This window comes from Solea solea, chromosome 13 (genome assembly GCF_958295425.1).
Source record: "Solea solea chromosome 13, fSolSol10.1, whole genome shotgun sequence".
NCBI classification, from domain to species: Eukaryota; Metazoa; Chordata; class Actinopteri; order Pleuronectiformes; family Soleidae; genus Solea; species Solea solea.
The window spans coordinates 26,834,805-26,858,263 of NC_081146.1; the positions used below are offsets into that span (position 1 = coordinate 26,834,805).

The window sequence follows — 23,459 nt, forward strand, 5'->3', positions numbered from 1 at the left end:
TTTAAGATGAAACTATTTATTTATTGATTACAAATGTGAGCAATAATATTTACAGTATTCAGCTGTTATTGATCTTCAGTGACTGAAAGACAAAAGACGTCTCACTCCATTCACAGATGATAGGACAAACAAAGATGCATCACTCTGCTTCATGTAGCAAGATCCACACAGATAAACAACAGGTTACAGAGTGACAGGTCACAACAAAGATAGAAGCGTAAAGAAGATACTTCACTAATCAATGGAGATAATCATCATACATTCAAGTTGATTGATTATAAACACAGATAGGAGTGTAAAGAATGTGTTACCCTGTATTATATGACAGTGTAGTGTTATGTAACAGAGATAAAAGAGTTGAGAAAGATGTATCACTCAGATCATTTCTTGAAGAACTTTTTGTTGAGCAGGAAAATGAGCAGGTTAACGTTGATTTTTGCTTTATCGAACATTTTCATCACAGCGACGCCTTCATACTGAAGCTGCAGCAACTCCTGAAACACACACACACGTTATACACACATGTTATGAACATACACGTTATAAACACACTCACACGTTATGAACACACACACACACACACACACACCTGGTACTGCAGCAGGAACTCTTCCATGTCGACGCCCAGGAAACGTGTCTTAACTCTGAAACTTCCGTTTTCAGGACCAGGGATGATGTCAAACACCACGTTCTTAAACCTGCAGTGATGATGACGTCACAGTGTGTGATGATGACGTCACAGTGTGTGATGATGATGTTAGTGTTTGATGATGTCACAGTATGTGATGATGATGTTAGTGTGTGATGATGATGTCACAGTGCGTGATGATGACATCACAGTATGTGATGATGACGTCACAATGTGTGATGATGATGATGTCACTCACTGTGTAGACGGCAGGTCCTGGATCTCTAACAGAACTCCCTTCTCATGCAGCCTGGTGGCGCTGTAGCTCAGAGTTGGAAGCTTCTTCTTTCCTTTGTTCTCTGCCGTCTTCTTATTGGTGGATTTACTGTAAAACAGTGAGTCAGCATGTGTGTGTGTGTGTGTGAGATCACAGGTGTACTGAGTGAGGGGGATGGGCCATGTGTACCTGCTGGCAGTCAGGTTGTCCAGACAGGAAGTGATGTAATGTCTGTAGAAGTCCACCTGTTCACTGTGGAAGCTGCTCTTCATCTGCAGACTGTTCAGGGTGTGACCAAGCTTCACAAGCTCCGCCCCTCGCCGCTGACGACGCACACGCTGCTGACGGATGTCCTGGTGGTGACACGTCACATGACCAAGTCGCCATGGCAACAGTGGACACGGATCTACTCATGAGTAGATCTATGTGAAGTGTGCGTGTGTGTCTTACCTTGGCAACCATCTGCAGGATCTGGTTCTGGCTCTGGTCTCGTCTCAGAACTCCGAGTCCTTCCAGACGATGAAGGTTCCTCACGATCTTCCTCTTCTTCTCCTCCAGACTCAGGTTGCCGTTGGCAACCAGCGACTGGTTCCTCTTCAACTTGTCAGGAGTTCGAGCTTCCTGCCGAGCTCGCCGCTGAACCAGCCAATCATGACGCACTTCCTGTTTGCACAGAGGAGTCAGCAGGCCGTTTCTCAATATCCATACTTTATTTATTTTAACTTTGAATTTTAGATTTATATTACAGTCACAAAGTCAATGTATCTGTATTTAAATATAATATGTAAATATAAGATATGTAGAGTAGTATATACTTGTACACGTCATATATATGTATATATAATATATATACATATATGTATATATGTATATATATTTATATATATATATATATATATATATATATATATATATATATATATATATATGTATGTATATACTACTCTACAATGCTGTAATACAGTATATCCATTTTCCACATTGTATTATTTGTATTGTATATTTTAATAGGAATAAATTAATAAATGAAGTTAAAAATAATAACAACATATATATGCATTTATTAAAAGTATTTCATATGTTCATTTATCAACACCGTAGGTGGCGCTAATGAGGCTGCAGCACTTGGCGCCAGCCACCATTCAAACAGCAGAACAATACATACATAGTTGCTTACTTACTTGAGTATTGAGAAACAGCCACATACTTGTGTACTCCTGTACTTGTCAAGTATATACTCCCAGCGTACTTCTCAAGTATATACTTCCCAAGTAAGCAAGTACATACTTGCTTACTTGAGTATTGAGAAAGGCCTTCAGTTTACACAAGTACAGAGAAGTCTCCTGTTGATGATGTCACAAAGTTTTACCTGGTCATGTGATGGAGTCGTTCTCAGGATGTCACTCAAAGAATCACCTGGTTGAGTTCTGATGACATCGACGATCAGCTGTTTCACACTGAAGACAAAACAAATGAAGCCAACAGACTAATCTCAGGGTGCTGAGGCTAACAGGCTAACCTCAGGGTCCTGAGGCTAACAGGCTAATCTCAGAGGCTGAAGTTTACAGGCTAATCTCAGGGTACTGAAGCTAACAGACTAATCTCAGGGTCCTGAGGCTAACAGGCTAACCTCAGGGGCTGAAGCTAACAGGTACCTGAGCAACAGTCCCCGTGCATCTGGTTTGTCCACAGAATCATTGAAGATGTCAAATTTATTGGTGAGGGTCAGAGACACTTCGTGGGACAGAACGGACTCTGAACCTGGATCTGATGATGACGACGACGATGAAGACTCTCCTGAGAACAAGAAGTTCAACTTTTATTTCCTGCTTCTTCTGATCGAAACATTGATCGATCAGAATAAAAAGTGCAGTACCAATGACTTCCTGCAGGGAGGGAACTGATCTGAGGTCCTGCAGAAGCAGCCTGAGTGGATCAGACGACGATGGACACAAGACATCCTGGTGCTCCAGTAACAGCTGAAAACACACACACACACACACACCTTTTTGGAGCTTTTCTATAAAGGTCTAGGTCCAGGTCCAGGTCCAGACTGAGTCCAGGTCTTACCTTGTGCGTATTGATGAGCTCCCCGACAGAGAGGTAAATGACGGGTCTGGTGAGGGCGAGCAGCTCGGAGAACTCGTCCATACTGAACCGTTCTTCAGGCTCCGGGACGTCACACACACACACCAAGAACTTCCTGTTAGAAACAAGGAACAACAGCTATGACACAAACACCGCGCCCTGCTGGACCAGAGGAACCCGTCAGCCCATCCAGGTCATCAACCCCTGATCAGCGGTTGATTGTGTGTTCATGGTGATCGTGGTTACGGACCTGAACCTGCCGTGTGTCTGGCTGATGTAATCGTTGAGCGCTCTGATGTGGCGTCCGTCTCCATGGAAGTGCTTGTTGGCGGCGGCATGCTGCAGCATGCGTGCGATGGTTCCCAAGATGTGGCGCTGCTCTGGCTGGAGGGCGGAGCCAGCGGAGCGCTCCACCACATCAAAGCCATCTGGAGCCACGACGGCCGGGTTCATGTAGCGATAGTAGACCAGGTTCCCTACAATCTGTCCCCAAAGACATCATCAATTAATCACCTACAATCTGTCCCCAAAGACATCATCAATAAATCACCTACAATCTGTCCCCAAAGACATCATCAATCAATACACATCTGTCATGACCTCTGACCTTGTAGAGGTCGTCCTCGCTGGCGTCCGGGAACTTTGTCCTCAGAGCGTCTCTGAGGACCTTTGCTGTGTAACGAAGACCGTACCTGTGAGGACACACAGACAGACACAGACACACACAGGTGAGGACAGACGGACAGATATATAGGTGAGGACGGACGGACGGACAGAGGGACTTACGGCAGTTTGCTCAGGTTACAGCTGATGGCTTTGAAGACTCGCTCCGTCAGGTTCTTCAGGTTGATGACAGCGATGTCCACACGTCTCTGAACCTCAGGGTGAGACAGAGCGCCATCCGCTGACACATCATAGGGCAGACAGCTGAGAGACGGAGAGAGAGACAGGTGAGTCAGTCAGAAAGAGAGGTGAAGGACAAAGAGACAGACCGGTGAGCAGCACTCAGGAACCTCTTGAGTCCAGTCTGGCTCTCGCTCTGGTTGATCCAGGTCTTGTAAACCTCCACTGGGTCTGTCTTGATGCTCAGAGTCCGGTCCTGGAGGACGTCCTGCAGTGCAGGACCCAGAACGTCACGCAGGACACCGTCTCCGCCTGCGTGGCGGTAAAAGTTGACCAGCATCTTAATGACGATGGGGTTTCCTGTGACCACGTCCTGAGGCTGCTCCACCTTCAAACTGATCAATAATCAATCATTAGTATAAAGGATGCTGTGTGTGTGTGTGTGTGTGTGTGTGTGTGTGTGGTGACCATAGTTACCGTATCTCGTAGCGCAGCGCGGCGGTAAAGAGCTGCAGCAGCAGGAACGCCTCTCTTCTGTCTGAGCCGTAGTTAAACAAACTCAACACCAACGTCTCCATGAAGGAGGCGGAGCCAGACGGAGGGAGGAGGAAGAGCAGCTGAGCCAGGTAGAGAGGCTGAGTCTGAGGGGGAGGAGACACAGCTACATTTACACTCATTCAGCATGTGTGTGGGTGTGTCTCACCTGCAGCAGGTGTGTGTGTCTCACCTGCAGCAGGTAGAACAGGTGTTGATATCCGTCCAGTCTGTCTCTCCTGTCTCGACTCAGAGCCTTCAGTCCTTTACTCTTCTCCACATCCATCATGTCCTTCAGCTGCTCCTTGTTCTTCTTTGTCAATTTCTTACAGTGACAAACCACTTCCTGTTTGAAGACATACTGTCATGTGAAGCCATGTTGTGCTAATGCTAATTAGCTTAGAGACACAGAGACAGATGTTAGTTTAGCATTAGCTCAGAGACATCCAGTAAGTTCTTGTATTTCTCTTGGTGTTTGGTCACGGAGTTAAAGTCAGATTGTAATCCTTAAACACAGCGACTTGTGTGCCACAAACTAAGCACACGGCTTTACCTGTGACGCCTGTAAAGAAATATTTAGCAGTCCACGTCTTGTTGAAAACGCACCATTCGGAATTAACTTTACTTTTTTTAACGTGAGCCGACATTTTTAGGGGGCCAGGGGTCAGTGGCTAGCGTCACCTGTCACTGTGCAGACAGACGCAGATACGTGCGTCCATATGTCAGGTTTTTCAGAATAAAAGCAACACAGTTGTATTGCATGCGCTGCATAAATACTTGTTCATCTGTGTTTATGACTGAAATACCGCGGGCTGGACAGGGATGCCCAGGTCTGACATAGACGACCTGCACCGCTGCTGTGTTCCATCGACACCATGAATTAATTGTTGAAAAAAACACTGCTGTGGGTGGATTATTGATATTTAGCAGATTACAGCTCATGTGCGCATCTCTATCACCTGTTTTACTCTCACTGCTGTTTGATTTTGAACTAGTACAGTGTAGTACCTGCGGGCCCCGGGTCATAATTTTCAGGCCCTCTACCACAGCTGCTTTCTTCTGTCAGTGTGGGATCTTCCTGTAGGTGGCGTCTCACCTGCAGCAGGTGTGTGTGTGTGTGTGTGTGTCTCACCTGCAGTGTGGCTCGGTTGCGGACAAGCAGGCCGATCTTCAGGTCCATCAGGTCCAGGTCTGTCTCCAGCTGTCGGTTGAAACGGATGCTCCTCACCACTTCCTCCCTCAGCCGCAGAATCTCCGCCTCCTCTCTGATGTCACCATCACCCAGGTCAAGCAAGTGAACAAACTTCCTGACCACAGACAGGGGGGGTGTGTCCGAGTGCACTGTAACAGAAAAGGGAGGAGCCAACAGAGTGAATAAGAGAAGGGGGACGATGTGAGCAGTGAGAGGATGTGAGCTCACCCAGCATCCTGTACTGTTCCCTGGCTCTGCTGGCTCTGAAGAAGGCCTGGATCTTTATGATGGCGCCCACCTGTGGACACACGCAGTTACTACATAGACACCTGAGTGGTGACGTGTGATGACGCCACGTGTCGTGTTGGCGTGTAAAGACGCGATAAGACTCACGTTGCGTTTGAAGAAGCTCAGACGAGCTCGATATTTTCTCCTGACCAACCACATCTTCACCATCGACTGGATCTGAGCAAACACACACGTTTGTGTATCTGCGCGCACACACAAATATACACACATCATCAAGAACCAATGAATGTGTTTCTTGCCTCACCTTGACGACAGCTCTCCAGTTCATGTAAAGAAACTGCAGCCGCTGTCTGTACGCCCTCTGCTGGACAAACCTCCTCCAATGAGACTGAGAACAGAGACAAGGACATGTGACACAGTGACTCCACCCATCTGTCTGTCTCCAGCCATCAGCTCCACCTGCTGGTTTGTGCTCACCTGGTGATGTCACAGGTGCGCACTCACCTGGATGATGACGACGTCACAGGTGCGTACTCACCTGGACGACTGCGTCACAGGTGCTTACTCACCTGGATGATGACGACAGCAGGTGTGTTGCTGATCAGGTGACATTGTCGAGCTCTCAGCTTCTGTCTGATCAGGAACCCTCGACACGCTGCCTGCAGACCGATGACGAGGGCCTCACTGTTCCTCCAGAGGGCGCTGCGATTTTGCGACCTCCACACACCGCTGACCACTTCCTGTAGGTGGAGGTAACTGCTAAGTCTTCTGGTTTGTCCCAAAGTCATGTCTCTCAAGTACATTTGTCCCTCATGTCTTTCTCACCTGTATGTCCTCTCTGTCCATGAAGACACTGTTATGAATGAAGTCTTCTGGTTTGTCCCATTTTCCCTCCAGTTTGTTCAGGTGGAAGTAAAACCAGGAGTTGTCCTCCAGCCGGACTCCAACCCATGGACTCCTGTTGTCTCCTGAGGACAAAAACATGATCAGTCTGTGGTGGTCTTTATCAGTCTGTGGTGGTCTGTGATGAGGATGTTACCTCTGCGTCTCCTCTGTGTGACCTCACTGCTCAGCTCCCTCTGATAATGCTCAGCACAGTTGGACATGAGTGTCTGTAGCTGCAGTTCAGGTAAAGACAGAACACGCAGAGTCTGGTTTGCTCTGTTCTCCTTCACGGCCTGGTTCACTGCTGCCACCGCCAGGCACACTGAGGTATGACAGAACAGTCAGTGCATGAATACACACAGCATCACAGGAAGATGATGAGGTCACTCACACTTCAGTGCTCTCTGACTCTGCTGATTGGCTCTCCTCACTTCCTCCTGGATATCAGCCAACCACAGGTCAGCTCCGGACTCTCTGCTCAGCTGATTGGACAGGAGGAGGTCACATGACTTCAGGTAGACACAACAACAAAGCTGACTGACGTGTGTGTGTGTGTGTGGACTCACCTGAGCTCTGCTCATCAGCATCAGGTAACGACTGATGTTAGCAGGCACTAGCTCCTTCAGACCACAAGGGGGCAGCAGCAGAGCAGACATCAGCTGCTCACAGTCTCCACTGAACACAGCTTCGTTAATGAGTCGCACGACCTGGAGCTCTGAGAGGTCAGAGGTCAAAGAGAGACATGTTAGCAACAGCCATCGATGTATTATAAGAACTGGATAGAGCTCCGCCCCTTTGGCTCTGTTCAATCCTATGGAGTCGCATATTCCAAAAAAAGTTTCTGACTTCCGCATTTATTTTTGCCCACAGAGCATGTGCAGTAGTGTTACTCCCATAATGCCTTTCGGCTATGTGAACGAGCCGTCCATGTTGTCGACTTGCAGCATGATGGGAGAACGCTACTGACGTGCTTAAGCTGATTTGAATATCGATTTGAATACCGATGGCACGTTTGCTTTGGTCTTTAAACCATAGATTTGTAAATGTCAAAACCAACGATAGTGAATACAGTAAAGTGAAAAGCATAATGACGTCATTACAGGTTAAAATGATCAATTTAATGGTTCATTTAATTGGCCGTGAATATTAGTTTATATGTGTTGTTACAGGAATTACTGTATGTTGTTTTCTTCCATTCACTGATATACTGTATGCTAATAACTGTCACAGAACTCAGGGATTTTATATTATTGTCCAAGAAAACATTAAGTACTTTTATTAAAAAAAATTGGAAAATAAATGCGAATGAGCGACGAATAGATAACTAAAACCTGTTTTGTTGTAATATTTTAAAAAATGTAAAAGAAAACCCATCATTGCCTTCATTTATTCACAGTTCTCATAAAGTTTTCACGTCGTACGGTTCCCAGACAGTAGCGCTGTTCCCGAGACGCCACATGACCGCGCTTTGCTGTGCTCGTACACAGCTGTGACATCATTCTGGGAAATAAGATTTTTGTGGACTTTTTATGGCCTTTAGGAAGGTTTTACAAATGTGAAACTCCATGAATTAAAAACATAGATTAAAGATCTATACATGCCTGTGTCCATGTCTCCAGGTGTCCTGTGGACACTTTTACACATGTCTCTTTTACTATTGTGGTCAATGGGAAAATTTTTGCAGTACCAAGAGTGGCCACCATGACAAGATTGTCTTCAAGGCAGAGGGGGCGGAGCTACATACAGTTCTTATAATACATCCATGGCAACAGCATGATGGCGTCAGTGAGGGTGTCATGTCCTCACCCTGATCTTCCTCCTGCACTGAACTGTTGACAGCATTGATTCCTTCCTGCAGCTGATTCCAGGTGAGTAGTTCTGAGCTCACCTGCTGCTTCACACCAGACAGACACTGGAAGTACCTGAACACACCACCAGGGGAAAGACGGACAGGTGTAAACAGACAGACAGACACTGGAAGTACCTGAACACACCACCAGGGGAAAGACAGACAGGTGTAAACAGACAGACAGACACTGGAAGTACCTGAACACACCACCAGGGGAAAGACAGACAGGTGTAAACAGACAGACAGACACTGGAAGTACCTGAACACACCACCAGGGGTAAACTGTCTAACCTGTTCATGTGGGTGTGGTCCACTTCAGAAAGTCCTGCAGATGGACTGACCAATGAGGTGCTGAACTGCTGCAGGTTTCCTGCCTCCAAAGCCTGATTGATGAGAGCAACAGCTGACAGCATCTCCACGGCAACAAAGAGCTCCTCCTGCTGCAGATCCCCCTGGTGGAGACAAGAGGAAACTCACGTTAATGCTGTGACATGGTTTTACACCAAGAAATATTCAAATGTGAGTGTGTCACCTGTCTCTGCAACAGCCTCAGTTCTCTGTGATAAAGTGCAGCAGCAAAAGGAAACACTGGAGGCAGCTGGAGGTCAGAGGTCATCAGACAGCTCAGTGTGTGTCGGGGGTCATTTCCCCGCAGAGCATCGTTCACACGCTGCACTGCTGCCTGCACTGAGACACACACACACACAGATAATGTTGACACTGTGCCGTGGGACGGAACTCGCCGTCGCTATGGCAATGTACCTGTATATTTAAATTCACCACACAAAGACTCAAGTCTCCGTTTGTGTGACGTAAGTGCGACATGAAGTAAAGTGAAGGAGATCATGTGATCATGTGAATCCAGACTCTTCTCATGTGTGCTTCCACACTGGTGGGATGATCTACTGAGTACTACTAGAACAGGGGACGTCGCTGTATGTCTTCAAGAAGCTCTTGAAAACCCAGCTCTTCCAAGAGAATCTTCTTTCCTTGCACTTAAATTAGCCCCTCCCCTGCACCATCTCCCTCCATCAGTCAACTGTTCCTTTTGAGTGGAGTTCTTGAGTGGTGTAAATGTCATGTGATGGTGTAAATGTCATGTGATCGTGTAAATATCGCGTGATCGTGTACATGTCGCGTGATCGTGTAAATGTCGCGTGATCGTGTCAATGTCGCGTGATCGTGTACATGTCGCGTGATCGTGTAAATGTCAGGTGACCGTGATCGTGTAAATGTCGCGTGATCGTGTAAATGTCGCGTGATCGTGTAAATGTCAGGTGATCCTGTCAATGTCATGTGATCGTGTAAATGTTGCGTGATCGTGTAAATGTTGTGATCCTGTAAATGTCGTGATCCTGTCAATGTCATGTGATCGTGTAAATGTCGTGTGATCGTGTAAATGCCGTGTGATCGTGTAAATGTTGTGATCCTGTAAATGTCATGTGATCGTGTAAATGTCGCGTGATCGTGTACATGTCGTGTGATCGTGTAAATTTCATGTGATCGTGTAAATGACGCGTGATCGTGTACATGTCATGTGATTGTGTACATGTCGTGTGATCGTGTAAATGTCGCGTGATCATGTAAATGTCATGTGATCATGTAAATGTCATGTGATCGTGTAAATGTCGCGTGATCGTGTAAATGTCGCGTGATCATGTAAATGTCATGTGATCGTGTAAATGTCGCGTTATTGTGTACATGTCGTGTGATCGTGTACATGTCGTGTGATCGTGTAAATGACGCGTGATCGTGTACATGTCACGTGATCGTGTAAATGTCGCGTGATCGTGTAAATGTCATGTGATCGTGTAAATGTCGCGTGATCGTGTAAATGTCGCGTGATCGTGTAAATGTCGCGTGATCGTGTAAATGTCGCGTGATCATGTAAATGTCATGTGATCGTGTAAATGTCGCGTGATCGTGTAAATGTCATGTGATCGTGTGGACCTACTGTTGAGGGCTCTCTGAGCCTCCTCGTTGGCAGCACTCACTCCTTCCTGCAGCTCGTCAGGGTCCAAAGGATCAACACAGCCCTCGTCCTGAGGTCACAGGTCACAGGGGGAGGAGTCAGACAGGCAGAAACAGCCACTGTGTGTGTGTGTGTGTGTGTGTGTGTGTGTGTGTGTGTGTACCTGTGCCTTCTGCTGCCGGTCAGCTGACAGCTGCTCCAGGTACCAGGGACCATTGACCCTACAGAGGCCCCTGAGGGCCAAACATGGTAACTGCAGTGCAGAGAGCAGAGAGAGCTCGTCTGCAGAGTCCAGAGCTTCATCCACCTGCTCCACCGCTGAGCGAACTGATCAATAACATCAATAATAATCAATGACTCTGCTGTGGGAGAGTGAGTGCTTTACAAAAGTCTATATCACAGTGAGATAAAGAAAAAGACATTCAATCTGCATTTGTTTTCATTGAGTGTTCCCCAGCAGGGGGCGCTCACCGCACTCACACTCACACACACACACAGATAATCAATACAGATATTGATTTTTTTTTCTCACCATTAACAATGTTGATGTTTTCCTGAATCTCTGTCTGAGTCAGAAACTCTTCATAGATGTCCTCTGATCCTACACACTGCAGACAGACAGGCAGACAGACAATTAGAGTTATTTAAAGATAGTTATGGTTAGTTAAAGACAATTAGTGTTAGTTAAAGACAATCAGAGTTAGTTAATGACAATTAGTGTTAGTTAGAGACAATTAGTGTTAGTTAAAGACAGTCTGAGTTAGTTAAAGACAAACCAGATTTAGTTAAAGACAATTAGTGTTAGTTAAAGACAGTCAGAGTTAGTTAAAGATAATCAGAGTTAGTTAAAGGCAGTCAGAGATAGTTAAAGACAATTAGTGTTAGTTAAAGACAGAGTTAGAGTAGATTTAGGATAACCCTACTCTAACTTGGATTCATTTGTCAGTCAGTGAACATGTGTTTTGAGGCAGCGACCTGATTGGTGAGTTCAGTCTCACCCTGCGTGCGGCGCCGTCAGCCTTCTTTCTCTTGGACTGGCGCAGCATCTCCTGATAGATGCTCACTAGCGCCTCCTGCAGGTGGCTCAACATGGCATTAGGATTCCTGAGAGCAGCCGCCGTCACACCCACGTCTCCTCTGTCCACCGCCTCGTTGATGGCGATGACTGCAGCGTGGACTGATGGGAAAAAAGAGAGGGGAGGGTCCAGTGTGACACAGAGCTCATTGGTTCACAGCCAATCAGAGAGCTTCTCTCATTACCTGCAGCCTCGTCCACTGACAGCTCATTGGCCAGGATTCCTCCAATCTTACTGAACGAAGGCATCTGGATCCCATACTGATCCAGCTCACGCTTCATGTTGTTGATCTCCTCCTCTGCACAGACATCATCATCATCATCATCATCATCATCACTGTGACATCATCACCGTGGCATCATCATCATCATCATCTACCTGTAAACTTGACTTTTCCATAGAGGTCGTGGATCTGAGGAGCCACACCCAGTCTGTACAGGTACAGACTACGCACGCACGCACGCACGCACACACACACACACACACACACACACACACACACACACACAGGTAAACAAGGAACCAAACGGGTAATCAGGTAAACAATCAGGTAAACAGACCTGAGAGCGTGGATGCAGTAGACAGCACGGGGCATGTTCTTCTTGTCGTACACATCTGTTGTTTCAGGATGAAAGATCTAAAAAAACATCAACAGATTAAATATGGTTAAACCAGGTTAACCAGATTAAACCAGGATAATCAGTAATCGAGACTTCATCAGATCACTCACTGACCGCTGGTAATCCCAACGCTGACATAGCATTTCTCCAGTGATTGATGTTGTCAGTGTGACGGAACTGAAGACCCAGAGCCTAGCAGATCAATACACATGATTATTGATTACAGATTATTACTGATAATTAGTGACAATTACTGAAGATTATTGATGATAACACATGACTTTTGATTACTGACGATTACAGAGTATCAGTGATGATAACATATGATTATTGATTACTGATGATTACAGATTATCAGTGATGATAACACATGATTGTTGATGAAGAAAATAGTTGATTATTGATGATAACACATGATTACACAGATGACCACTGAGTGACCTGGTATCGTTGCTGCTCGTGGTCATAGATTTTTTTCAGAGGAACGACATCAGCAGCAAATCGATGACCCAGTTTTGCCAGAATGACTCCATTCCTCAGAGCTTCCTCCAGCTCAGTAGGAGCAGGAAGCTCCTCCCCCAGACACGCCTCCATCCACCTGAGCAGGAAAAACACACACACACAAATATATATACATATAAATAAATATATATGTATATATAAAAATATATACACACATGTATAATATATAATATATAAGAGTGTTGGCACTATTACAGAAAAGGAACGTGCTTCCAGAGACGCAGTATTTTAATTGAAGAAAACAACAGATTTTAATTGTCAACTTTGTCAATTATGTCATGGTGATGACATCACACTCACCTCTTGGCCTCCTCCAGTCTGCAGAGATACTGATAGGCAACATTCTGGATCCTCTGCTCATCCATCTGCTCTGCTGTCAGACGCTCATCTACGTCAACATAGAAACAATAGAAACAAGTTAACCAGTGAGTTGACGTGTAAATAGATGAGTCACTGTGCTTTTAAAGAAGTTAACCAGTGAGTTAACGTGTAAAAAGATGAGTCACTGTACTTATACACAAGTTAACCAGTGAGTTTACGTGTAAATAGACGATTCACTGTGCTTTTAAACAAGTTAACCAGTGAGTTAACGTGTAAATAGATGAGTCACTGTACTTATAAACAAGTTAACCAGTGAGTTTACGTGTAAATAGATGAGTCACTGTACTTATAAACAAGTTAACCAGCATGTTAACGTGTAAATAGATGAGTCACTGTACTTATAAACAAGTTAACCAGCGAGTTAACGTGTAAATAGACGAGTCACTGTGCTTATAAACAAGTTAACCAGCATGTTAACGTGTAAATAGATAAGTCACTGTACTTATAAACAACTTAACCAGTGAGTTAGGGTGTAAATAGACGAGTCACTGTGCGTTTAAACAAGTTAACCAGTGAGTTAACGTGTAAATAGATGAGTCACTGTACTTATAAACAAGTTAACCAGCATGTTAACGTGTAAATAGATGAGTCACTGTACTTATAAACAACTTAACCAGCGAGTTAACGTGTAAATAGACGAGTCACTGTGTGTTTAAACAAGTTAACCAGTGAGTTAACGTGTACATAGACGAGTCACTGTGCTTATAAACAAGTTAACCAGCATGTTAACGTGTAAATAGATAAGTCACTGTACGTATAAACAACTTAACCAGTGAGTTAACGTGTAAATAGACGAGTCACTGTGCGTTTAAACAAGTTAACCAGTGAGTTAGGGTGTACATAGACGAGTCACTGTGCGTTTAAACAAGTTAACCAGTGAGTTAACGTGTAAATAGATGAGTCACTGTACTTATAAACAAGTTAACCAGTGAGTTAACGTGTAAATAGACGAGTCACTGTGCGTTTAAACAAGTTAACCAGTGAGTTAAGTGGGTAAGTAACGTGTGACCAAAGATAAGATAATCCGTCATTAGTCTCGGTAAACGTCAAAGTGTTCGGTTTGTCACTCACAGCGGTTCTCTGCAGCGGCTCTGTCCACCATCCTGTCCACCGTCTTGTCAACTGTCCTGTCCACTGTCTTCTCTTCGTTATAAACTTTTGTCGTTACTTATTTCAGGTGAAACACGGAGAATAAAACACAAACAAGGTCAACACAACCCGTACTGTGTGTCCGGTCTGAGGTTTGAAAGTTCCCGCCGCTCTCTTCTTATTATTTGAGGTTTTATGGTGGTTGGCAAACAACGATTTGGTGCATTACCGCCACCAACTGGTGGGGAGTGTGGATCGAAATGTTGATCTAACTGACCTATTTCTTAAAAAATAAAAATAATTATAAATAATTATGTATATATGTATATATATATATATATATATATATATACATACATATATATATATATAATTATTTATAATTATTTTATAGCAGGGTGATTCCATCATTTTTTCCCTGTAACTGACTACTTTTTTTTCTTGATTTATTTTAGTGTTTCTTAAAGCCAGAAAGTTGCCATTTGAAATGACTTTAGTTTTGTGTCATGTCTGTGATCTGCCTTTGTTCTACAAAATTAAACAACTGAATGAACAAGACTGGAGATTCCATAATAACTCCGATGAAGTCCTCATCAGCACATTATGTCACAGAAGTGAGACTTGACTTCAGTTTCCATGGAAATAAGACTGTAGTCCACATCAGAGTCTGGATCACAGTCGCCCCTCCCCCAGCCCCCCCTCTCCTCTATGAACCCCCCCCCCCCCACACACACACACACACACACCACACACCGTTTGCTGCTGTGTTTCTGCTGCTGTCGACAGATTCCTGAATCTGGATCAGGCCACGTCCTGTTTCTAGTTCTGCTGCTTCTGTGACGGAGTGAGGACATGAGGACATGAGGACATGAGGCCATTCAGGTGTGTGGTCTGAGCTGAGTTCACATTAGGTCCAGCAGGACGGTGTCATTCAGGTATGGACTTAATGAATCTTACATCATGAGTCAGTGTCTTCATCTGCTGGACTGTTTCTGTCCCTCTGTCTCTGTTCCACTGTCTCTGTTTCGCTGTCTCTGTCCCTCTGTCTCCGTCCCACTGTCTCTCTCCCTCTGTCTCACTGTTTCTGTCCCTCTGTCTCACTGTCTCTCACTGTCTCTCACTGTCTCTGTCCCGCTGTCTCTGTCTCACTGTCTCTGTCTCTGTTCCACTGTCTGGGTTTCACTGTCTCACTGTCTCTGTCTCTGTCCCTGTCCCTCTGTATCATAATATAATAATATAATAATATTATTGATCATCGTCGTCCTTCTCCCCTCTTTTTTTAGATCGTTCTCTCCACTCTCTTTCTGCTATGTCACATGACCGCGTCACATGACCACGTCACCATGTCAGTGACAAAGTCAGACATTTGAAGTCAGTGAATCAATGATGTTAAAATCATTGACTTTGGTGAAGGAGAGTGAGTGATTTACAAACTTCAGTTAACCAGTGAGACAAAGACAAGGTCATGTGACACGGTCATGTGACGTAGATTTGATGATAAAATCATGTTTTCACAGAGAGTGAGGCTGGTTCTCAGCAGCAGGGGGCGCTCTCAGCACAGTCAGTATCAGTAACTGATACCAAGGTTACCATGGTGATCATGAACACACACACACACACACACACACACAGAGGTTAGGTTACAGCACAAAGGACTGCTGTGTGTGTGTGTGTGTTCATGTATAGGTTAACCAGAGGTTACACTTATCTCAGGTTAACCTCAGCTAACCCCGGTTAACTTTATTTAACCCCTGGTTAGTAACCTGGTTCTTCCTCTGCAGGATGTCTGGTAATTGGTCCATCCTGAGATTGTCATCAATGGCTCCACCCAGCAGTGGAATAGCTCCTCCCCCTCCCAACACCACGCAGTATACCCCGCTCTCAGACTGGGAGGCTCCCACTTTCACTCTGGCTGCTCAGTTCCGTGTCGGCGCCACCTTGCTCCTCTTCCTGTTTGCCGCCTGCAGTAATCTGGCCCTATTGGCCAGCGTGTGGTGTGGGCGGGGCCGGCGGCTGGCATCTCATTTGCGGCCTCTGATGCTAAGCCTGGCGTCGGCTGACCTGATGATGACGTTTGTGGTGATGCCTCTGGACGCAGCGTGGAACGTGACGGTGCAGTGGCTCGGAGGAGACGCGCTCTGTAAACTGCTCTGCTTCCTGAAGCTGTTTGCCATGCATAGCTCCGCCTTCATCCTGGTGGTCATCAGCCTGGACCGCCAGCACGCCATCCTGCACCCACTGGACGCTCTGAGCGCTCGCCACAGGAACCGACGCATGCTCCTGCTGGCCTGGAGCCTCAGTCTGCTGCTGGCATCACCGCAGGTCTCTGACCTTAACATGATGACATCACACCTGTGTGTTTTCACCTTAACAGTCTGTACTGGTCAGTACTGGTCAGTACTGGTCAGTCCTGGTCAGTCCTGGTCAGTAGTGGTCGATCTTGGTCAGTACTGGTCAGTCTTGGTCAGTAGTGGTCTGTCCTGGTCAGTACTGGTCAGTCTTGGTGAGTACTGGTCAGTCTTGGTCAGTAGTGGTCAGTAGTGGTCTGTCCTGGTCATTAGTGGTCAGTCCTGGTCAGGCCTGGTCAGTAGCGGTCAGTCCTGGTCAGTAGTGGTCAGGTTTAAATCCTTGTGGAATGGTGTGCAGATGAAATGATTAAAGACCGCCTGCTGTTAGCTCAGGCTAAAGACTCCCTTTGGTTCCAATGAGGAATGCTAAAAATGGTAAGATGCTATGAACAGGAAAACAGCTGTAGTTTGGTTTAAATGAGTTGAAGCTTCAGAAGGTTTTAGTCGTGAGGGATTTAATAAATCGCTCTCTCTGTCTCTCTGTCTGTCTCTATCTCTCTGTCTGTCTCTCAGCTGTTTGTCTTCAGGACCGTCTCTGTGGACGGTGTGGACTTCACTCAGTGTGCGTCTCACGGCAGTTTTGGCAGTCGCTGGCAGGAAACTCTTTATAACATGTTTCACTTCACGTCTCTGTACGTGCTCCCCCTGCTGGTGATGAGCTGCTGCTACAGTCGGATCTTGCTGCACATTCACCGTCAGCACCTGAGGGAGAGAGGTAAGCTGCACCTGACACACACACACACACACACACACACACACGGCTGTGACCTCACTGATGTAGCCCCTCCCACTCAGCCGGGGAGTCGTACCTGCGCCGCAGCGGCACCGACATCATCCCGAAGGCTCGGATGAAGACTCTGAAGATGACGGTGGTCATCGTGCTGTCATTCGTCGTGTGCTGGACGCCGTATTACCTGCTGGGGATCTGGTACTGGTTCCAGCCCGACATGCTGCGGGTCACGCCCGAGTACGTTCACCACGCCCTCTTCCTGTTTGGGAACCTGAACACCTGCTGTGACCCTGTCATCTACGGCTTCTACACGCCGTCCTTCAGAGCCGACCTCGCTGCCTGCTGCCGCCGCCACCGCCGCCACACGACCAGCAGCGTCCACGCCTCGCCACCGCGTCCACACCGCCAGAGAGGGTCAGAGTCTGAGCCCGCCCCCAACAACCAGACCGGACACTGACCGACTAGAGGACACTGACCGACCAGAGGAAACTGACCGACCAGAGGACATTGACACTGACTGACCTGAGGACACTGACTGACCAGAGGACACTGACCGACCAGAGGACAGGAAACAGTTCAGAGGACAGGACATAGATCAGAGATCATTTGATTCTTCTCTATCTACAGATTCCTCTGCTGTGATTGGCTGTGACTCTGTGATCAATAATGTTATTAATCAATGAATGAAGAGTGGAGACAGTTTCTACTCAGTTTATTTGGTTTCATGTGTCGACAAAATCACCTTCAACATCACAGACATGAAAAAGACTGAAGTTCACTTCCTGTTTCACTTCCTGTTCTCTTTAAAGCTTTGATGTGTTTTTGAGACACTCCTAAAAATGCTATGAGAAAAATTAAAGCGTCACTTTTGTCATTGGTCCTCGCTTCCTTCTCTACGTTCAAATCTACGTTCAAATCTATGTTCAAATCTATGTTAAAAACTGATAAAAAACGATATTTTCACCGATAATAAACCAATCATTTGTTAACCGAACTGAAAGAATAAAGTTCTAGAAAAAGAATGCAACACAGTGACCTTTGACCTCTGGTCTCTGTGCTTCTTCATATTTATTTAAAAACAATTATTATTCTCGTTAGAAGAAATACGGTAAATATTGGTTTGAAATACAAAAAGTTTTGGTTTTGAACGCATTCATCTTTGACCTTTGAACTTCATCTTTGGACGTTTTGCAGCTCGTTTTTACATTTTTAAATGTTTAAATCTTTACATTTGGCTAAAATTCTAAAGGCAGACGTGGGAAAAAAATTCATTCATCACCATTAAAGGACACATATCCAAATACATCGTCTCCTGACGACCAGCAGAGACAAACTCCTCCTCCTTTGTTCTCAAACTGTCCAACAGACTGAAAACGAGTCCGTCCTTCAAGACCTGGTTAAAGGAAGTGTCAGTCAAACACGAACCCAGAGCTGAGCCTGGGGGCGGGGCCAGGGTGAGGGCGGAGTCAGAGTGAGGGGTCTCATTACATAAGCATTGGCATAAAAAAGTAGAAAAAATGGTGGTGTGGCCTCAAGGAGCCTTTTGGTTTCAGGTCAGGGGTCATCAGCAGGTCAGGGGTCATCAGCAGGTCAGGGGTCATGAGCAGGTCAGGGGTCATCAGCAGGTCAGGGGTCATGAGCAGGTCAGGGGTCATGAGCAGGTCAGGGGTCATCAGCAGGTCAGAGGTCAGCAGCGGGTCAGGGGTAAACAGCAGGTCAGAGGTCAGCAGCAGGTCAGGGTCATCAGCAGGTCAGAGGTCAGCAGCGGGTCAGGGGTCAGCAGCAGGTCAGGGGTCAACAGCTGGAGGTGACGGCGAGTGAAGCCTGAGGTAGCTCACTTTGGCAGAGGGGAGGGGGCGGGGCATCCAGCTGACTGTCACTGCCCTCTACACTCTGACCTGAGGTGACCTCAGTGAGAGGCTAAAGCAGCGTAGAGGACCTGGTCTCTGGTCAGACCAGCAGAAGGCCTCGTTGTCCAGGGAACTTGGCACAGACGGTGAAGAACGTCAAATGAGCTCAAAATGAAGAAAAAGGTTTTGTTTTCAACAGGAAACGTCCAGGACGCCATGATGGTGACATCATCATGTGACATCACACAGAAACCACAGGCAGTCCTGTGACAATGGGACCATGTGACCTGGACGGAGTTCTGTTGTTTTATCCAGTGCCTGATCGGACAGGTGAAGTTGGATCAACCATGACCATCACTGGAGGAGGGGTGGAGTCACATCTCTGTGGGTGGAGCACACACTGTTACACCACCTGTAACCATGGTAACTGTGTGTGTGTGTGTGTGTGTGTGTGTGTGTGTGTGTGTATGCACGTGTTACCTGGCTGAGCTCAATGCTCTCAGGTGTTTGACCTTTAGAACCTCTGACACCTTTCAGTGTGGGCGGAGTCTCCCAGCTTGCCAACTTTCTGCAGAACACAAAGAACAATAATGATGATGGAGATGATGATGATGATGAAGATGAAGATGAAGATGAAGATGAAGATGAAGATGAAGATGAAGATGAAGATCTCACCTGCGTCTGTGGACCAGCAGGATGAAGAGCAGACAGCAGAGGACACAAGCGAAGCTGCTGTGAACGACGATCAGAAGAGTGGACATGGAGTCACGTGACTGGTCACAGTTACAGCTGACCCCAGCTGAGAGGCAGAGATCAGAGGCAGGGGTCAGACTGAGGTCAGGCGGAGGTCAGAGGTCAGGCTCAGGTCAGAGTGCTTACCTGCTGCGGTGTTTCCTCCGTCTTCCAGAGAAACCAAGCGACGGTTGGACAGACTGTCTCCGTTTCCGTTAAACGCCACCAGCTGGATCTCATACACGGCTGCAGGCTCTGAACAACAACAACAACAACAACAACAGTGTTAGTGTCTGTCTGTCTGTGTGTGTGTGTGTGTGTGTGTGTGTGTCTGTCTGTCTGTCTGTGTGAGTGTGTGTCTGTCTGTGTGTGTGTGTGTGTGTGTCTGTCTCTGTGTGTGTGTGTATCTGTCTGTGTGTGTGTGTTAGGTGAGCACACCCAGGTGGGAGACGGTGTGTGTGTTGATGTGTCCTGGGAAGACTTCCTGTCCCTGAATGTCAGGAGTAGAAACCCCGCGGTATTCCAGTCTGAATCCTTCCAGCTGTCCAGGTTTACTGGCGAGTTCCCAGTAAACCTGCAACGCAGTCTGGTTCAGAACCTTAGTGAAGAAGGTGGGAGGAGGCGGGACTGTGGGACAGAGACAGACAGATAGAGACAGACACACAAAGGTTTTTTTCTGAAAGATGGACAGATAAAAAAGTGGACATGAGAGGTGGTGTGTTGAGGACACATTGTTGAGGACATGGTGGTGGGCGTGTGGACACACCTCCTCCCATGGTGGTGGCAATGACGGCGGTAGAGCGGCGACTTCCTCCCTGGGCTGAGTACGCCTTCAGGAAGACGGTGAAGGTCGTCGCTGCTTCAAGGTCGTTGAAGTCGTGAGTGAACGTGTTTTTACTGACGGCCTCCTGGACCTCAGCACTGTCCATCTCTGACGACACACAGGTCAGAGGTCAAAAATACATCTAATCTGATTGATTGATCGATTGATTGGTCTAATGATCTGCTCTGTGATCGATTTATCGTGCCTCACCACCCAGTCTCCGTATGTGCAGGACATATCCGATGACGTTCTGGCCTCCGTGCTCTGTGGGCGTGTCCCAGGTCACCCGCAGGCTGCTGGAGCTGAGGGGCGTGGCCCTGACGCCGGCGGGGGCCTGGGGTAGCTCCGCCCCCTCAGTGATGGCGAGGCGGGCGCTGGCCTGGTTGGTGCCGGCGCCGTTCTCTGCGATGCACTGGTAGATGGCCTCATCCTCGGCCGTGATGCGGGTGACGGCCAGTGTCCTGCAGAGACAACACAGACACTTATGTCCCGCCCTCACAGATGACATCACAGTCCCCGCCCTCAAGCTCCTCCTTACGTGTTGCCGTTGGTGAGTTTGACGTTGCCGCTTGGCGTCAGCAGTTTCCCGTTCTTCAGCCAGATGAGGTGAGGTTCAGGGACACCTGCTGCTGTACAACTGAAGACTGCACTGCCCCCTGCTGCTCTGGAGACAGACTGAGGCCACTGCACGAACTCTGGAGGAGCTGCAGAGACACAGAAGCACACAGAGACAGACAGACACAGAGACACAGAGACAGACAGACAGGCAGACAGAGACAGACAGGCACAGAGACAGGGTTAAGTGGTGTGTGTGTTTATGTACTAGTGTAGTGACGTGTTCAGATCCAGCAGGGGGCAGAAGAGAGAGCAGCTCATTTATTCAAATGAATGTGAAAACTCAAACGTGTGAACTTGAACTTGTCTGTGACCTCTGACCCCCCCCCCACACGTCTCTCCTCCAGCAGACAGACAGCTGCCGTCTCGCCTCCTCACTTCGTCTCCATGGTAACAGAGAGACCACATTTACATATGTAATAAACTCATGAGACGAGTGTGGAGGTCAGAGGTCAGAGGGTGAAGAGGAGGCATTCATCAATGAGAGCATGGGGAGGGGCCATGATTCATCAATGAGAGCAGGGGGAGGGGCCATGATTCATTAAAGAGAGCAGGAGGAGGGGCCATGATTCATCAATGAGAGCAGGAGGGGCCATGAAGAAAGAAATGAAGTTGATTTGTTGGGAAAGAGGTGACACACACACACATTATACACACACACACAATATAATGTGTGTGTGTGTATAATGTGTGTGTGTGTCCTCTTGAATGTCAAGTACAGTTTGCTCTCACTCTTCACCCCTGACCTCTGACCTCATCAGTGATGTGTGTGCTGTTCATTCTCTCTCTCTCACACACACACACACACAGCTGCAGATGAGAGGGTCAGAGGTCAGAGGTCACACAGGCTCTTTGTGTGACTGTGTTTCCCAGACTGAGCTTCATTAGAATATGAATTAACATGTGAAGAAAGAGAGAGACAGATAGAGAGAGAAAGAGAGAGACAGACAGAGAGAGACACTGAAACACAGGAAAGAACACAGAACACGCTACAGTTCAGACTGTGTGTGTGTGTGTGTAGTCAGGAGGAGGAGTCACCTTGTACGACGAGTCGTCCGAGTGCCGTCCTCCTCGCTCGGCTGCCCGGTCTGTTCGCTGAACAAACGTAAACTCCTGAATGTTGCAGAGACGCGTCAGAGATCATCAGGTTTCCTGTCCCCAGAACCTGGACCCCCTCCACTCCGATGGAACGTCCGTCTGTCCACAGAGACACAGCTGAGCTCTAACATCACAGAGACTCTGAGCTCTGACATCACAGACACAGCTGAACTCTAACATCACAGAGACTCTGAGCTCTAACATCACAGAGACTCTGAGCTCTAACATCACAGACACTCTGAGCTCTAACATCACAGAGACTCTGAGCTCTGACATCACAGACACTCTGAGCTCTGACATCACAGAGACTCTGAGCTCTAACATCACAGACACTCTGAGCTCTGACATCACAGAGACTCTGAGCTCTGACATCACAGACACTCTGAGCTCTGACATCACAGACACTCTGAGCTCTAACATCACAGATACTCTGAGCTCTAACATCACAGACACTCTGAGCTCTAACATCACAGACACTCTGAGCTCTAACATCACAGACACTCTGAGCTGTAACATCACAGAGACTCTGAGCTCTAACATCACAGACACTCTGAGCTCTAACATCACAGACACTCTGAGCTCTAACATCACAGAGACTCTGAGCTCTAACATCACAGACACTCTGAGCTCTGACATCACAGACACTCTGAGCTCTGACATCACAGACACTCTGAGCTCTAACATCACAGACACTCTGAGCTCTAACATCACAGAGACTCTGAGCTCTAACATCACAGACACTCTGAGCTCTAACATCACACAGACTCTGAGCTCTAACATCACAGACACTCTGAGCTCTAACATCATCTCTGCTCCTCTACTGTCTTTAAGTTAAGCTTAAATAAATATTTCAAATAAGACATTTGAACTTAGTGATGGAGGCAGCAGTGATGTTAAAATCACTCATTTTCTCTATGAGGTTTGGTATGGGAGAGTGACCTTTGCCCTGTGATGATCATTAACAGGAAGTGAACATTACCAAGGCGACTCCAGGAAACGATGGGGCGGGGATTTCCTGTCGCGATGCACTCCAAGATGGCCGTCTGGTGGACGGTGAT

The 23,459-nt window shown here is 46.9% G+C and overlaps 3 protein-coding genes across 3 annotated transcripts in view; 1 reads left to right on the forward strand and 2 right to left on the reverse strand.

Moving 5' to 3' along the window:
• On the reverse strand, positions 1 to 14,381 carry iqgap3 (IQ motif containing GTPase activating protein 3). Its single transcript, XM_058647209.1, has 38 exons — positions 14,188 to 14,381; positions 13,036 to 13,123; positions 12,655 to 12,811; positions 12,328 to 12,405; positions 12,154 to 12,230; positions 11,972 to 12,039; positions 11,778 to 11,891; positions 11,516 to 11,694; positions 11,050 to 11,125; positions 10,681 to 10,844; positions 10,500 to 10,587; positions 9,078 to 9,232; positions 8,837 to 8,997; positions 8,503 to 8,618; positions 7,263 to 7,411; positions 7,088 to 7,178; positions 6,851 to 7,018; positions 6,637 to 6,779; positions 6,381 to 6,551; positions 6,116 to 6,199; positions 5,956 to 6,027; positions 5,791 to 5,860; positions 5,503 to 5,711; positions 4,564 to 4,716; positions 4,314 to 4,477; positions 4,007 to 4,231; positions 3,780 to 3,920; positions 3,601 to 3,685; positions 3,244 to 3,476; positions 2,976 to 3,108; positions 2,782 to 2,884; positions 2,561 to 2,702; positions 2,275 to 2,362; positions 1,356 to 1,568; positions 1,095 to 1,258; positions 888 to 1,013; positions 590 to 698; positions 1 to 494 (listed from the first exon to the last, which is right to left on the reverse strand). Exons 1-38 carry the CDS (start codon positions 14,216 to 14,218, stop codon positions 381 to 383), a joined length of 4,902 nt encoding a protein of 1,633 aa, XP_058503192.1. The 5' UTR covers positions 14,219 to 14,381; the 3' UTR covers positions 1 to 380.
• A 587-nt stretch (positions 14,382 to 14,968) lies between these two features.
• Positions 14,969 to 18,160, forward strand: LOC131471016 (gonadotropin-releasing hormone II receptor-like). The gene is made up of 4 exons (XM_058647212.1): positions 14,969 to 15,140; positions 15,987 to 16,527; positions 17,067 to 17,268; positions 17,349 to 18,160. The coding sequence occupies exons 2-4, from the start codon at positions 15,988 to 15,990 to the stop codon at positions 17,738 to 17,740; spliced, it is 1,134 nt and encodes a 377-aa protein (XP_058503195.1). The 5' UTR covers positions 14,969 to 15,140; position 15,987; the 3' UTR covers positions 17,741 to 18,160.
• Positions 18,161 to 18,239: 79 nt separating this feature from the next.
• Positions 18,240 to 23,459, reverse strand: part of LOC131471328 (immunoglobulin superfamily DCC subclass member 3-like) — a 7,532-nt gene continuing 2,312 nt past the window's right edge. The window contains exons 5-14 of the mRNA XM_058647824.1: positions 23,381 to 23,459; positions 22,342 to 22,500; positions 21,227 to 21,392; positions 20,899 to 21,149; positions 20,632 to 20,796; positions 20,304 to 20,492; positions 20,013 to 20,120; positions 19,809 to 19,932; positions 19,614 to 19,701; positions 18,240 to 19,515 (exon numbers count right to left, since the gene is read on the reverse strand). The exon at positions 23,381 to 23,459 is cut by the window's right edge and continues 56 nt beyond it. Coding sequence (XP_058503807.1) covers positions 19,441 to 19,515; positions 19,614 to 19,701; positions 19,809 to 19,932; positions 20,013 to 20,120; positions 20,304 to 20,492; positions 20,632 to 20,796; positions 20,899 to 21,149; positions 21,227 to 21,392; positions 22,342 to 22,500; positions 23,381 to 23,459 — 1,404 coding nt within the window. The 3' untranslated portion in view covers positions 18,240 to 19,440. The remainder of the gene's footprint in view (positions 19,516 to 19,613; positions 19,702 to 19,808; positions 19,933 to 20,012; positions 20,121 to 20,303; positions 20,493 to 20,631; positions 20,797 to 20,898; positions 21,150 to 21,226; positions 21,393 to 22,341; positions 22,501 to 23,380) is intronic.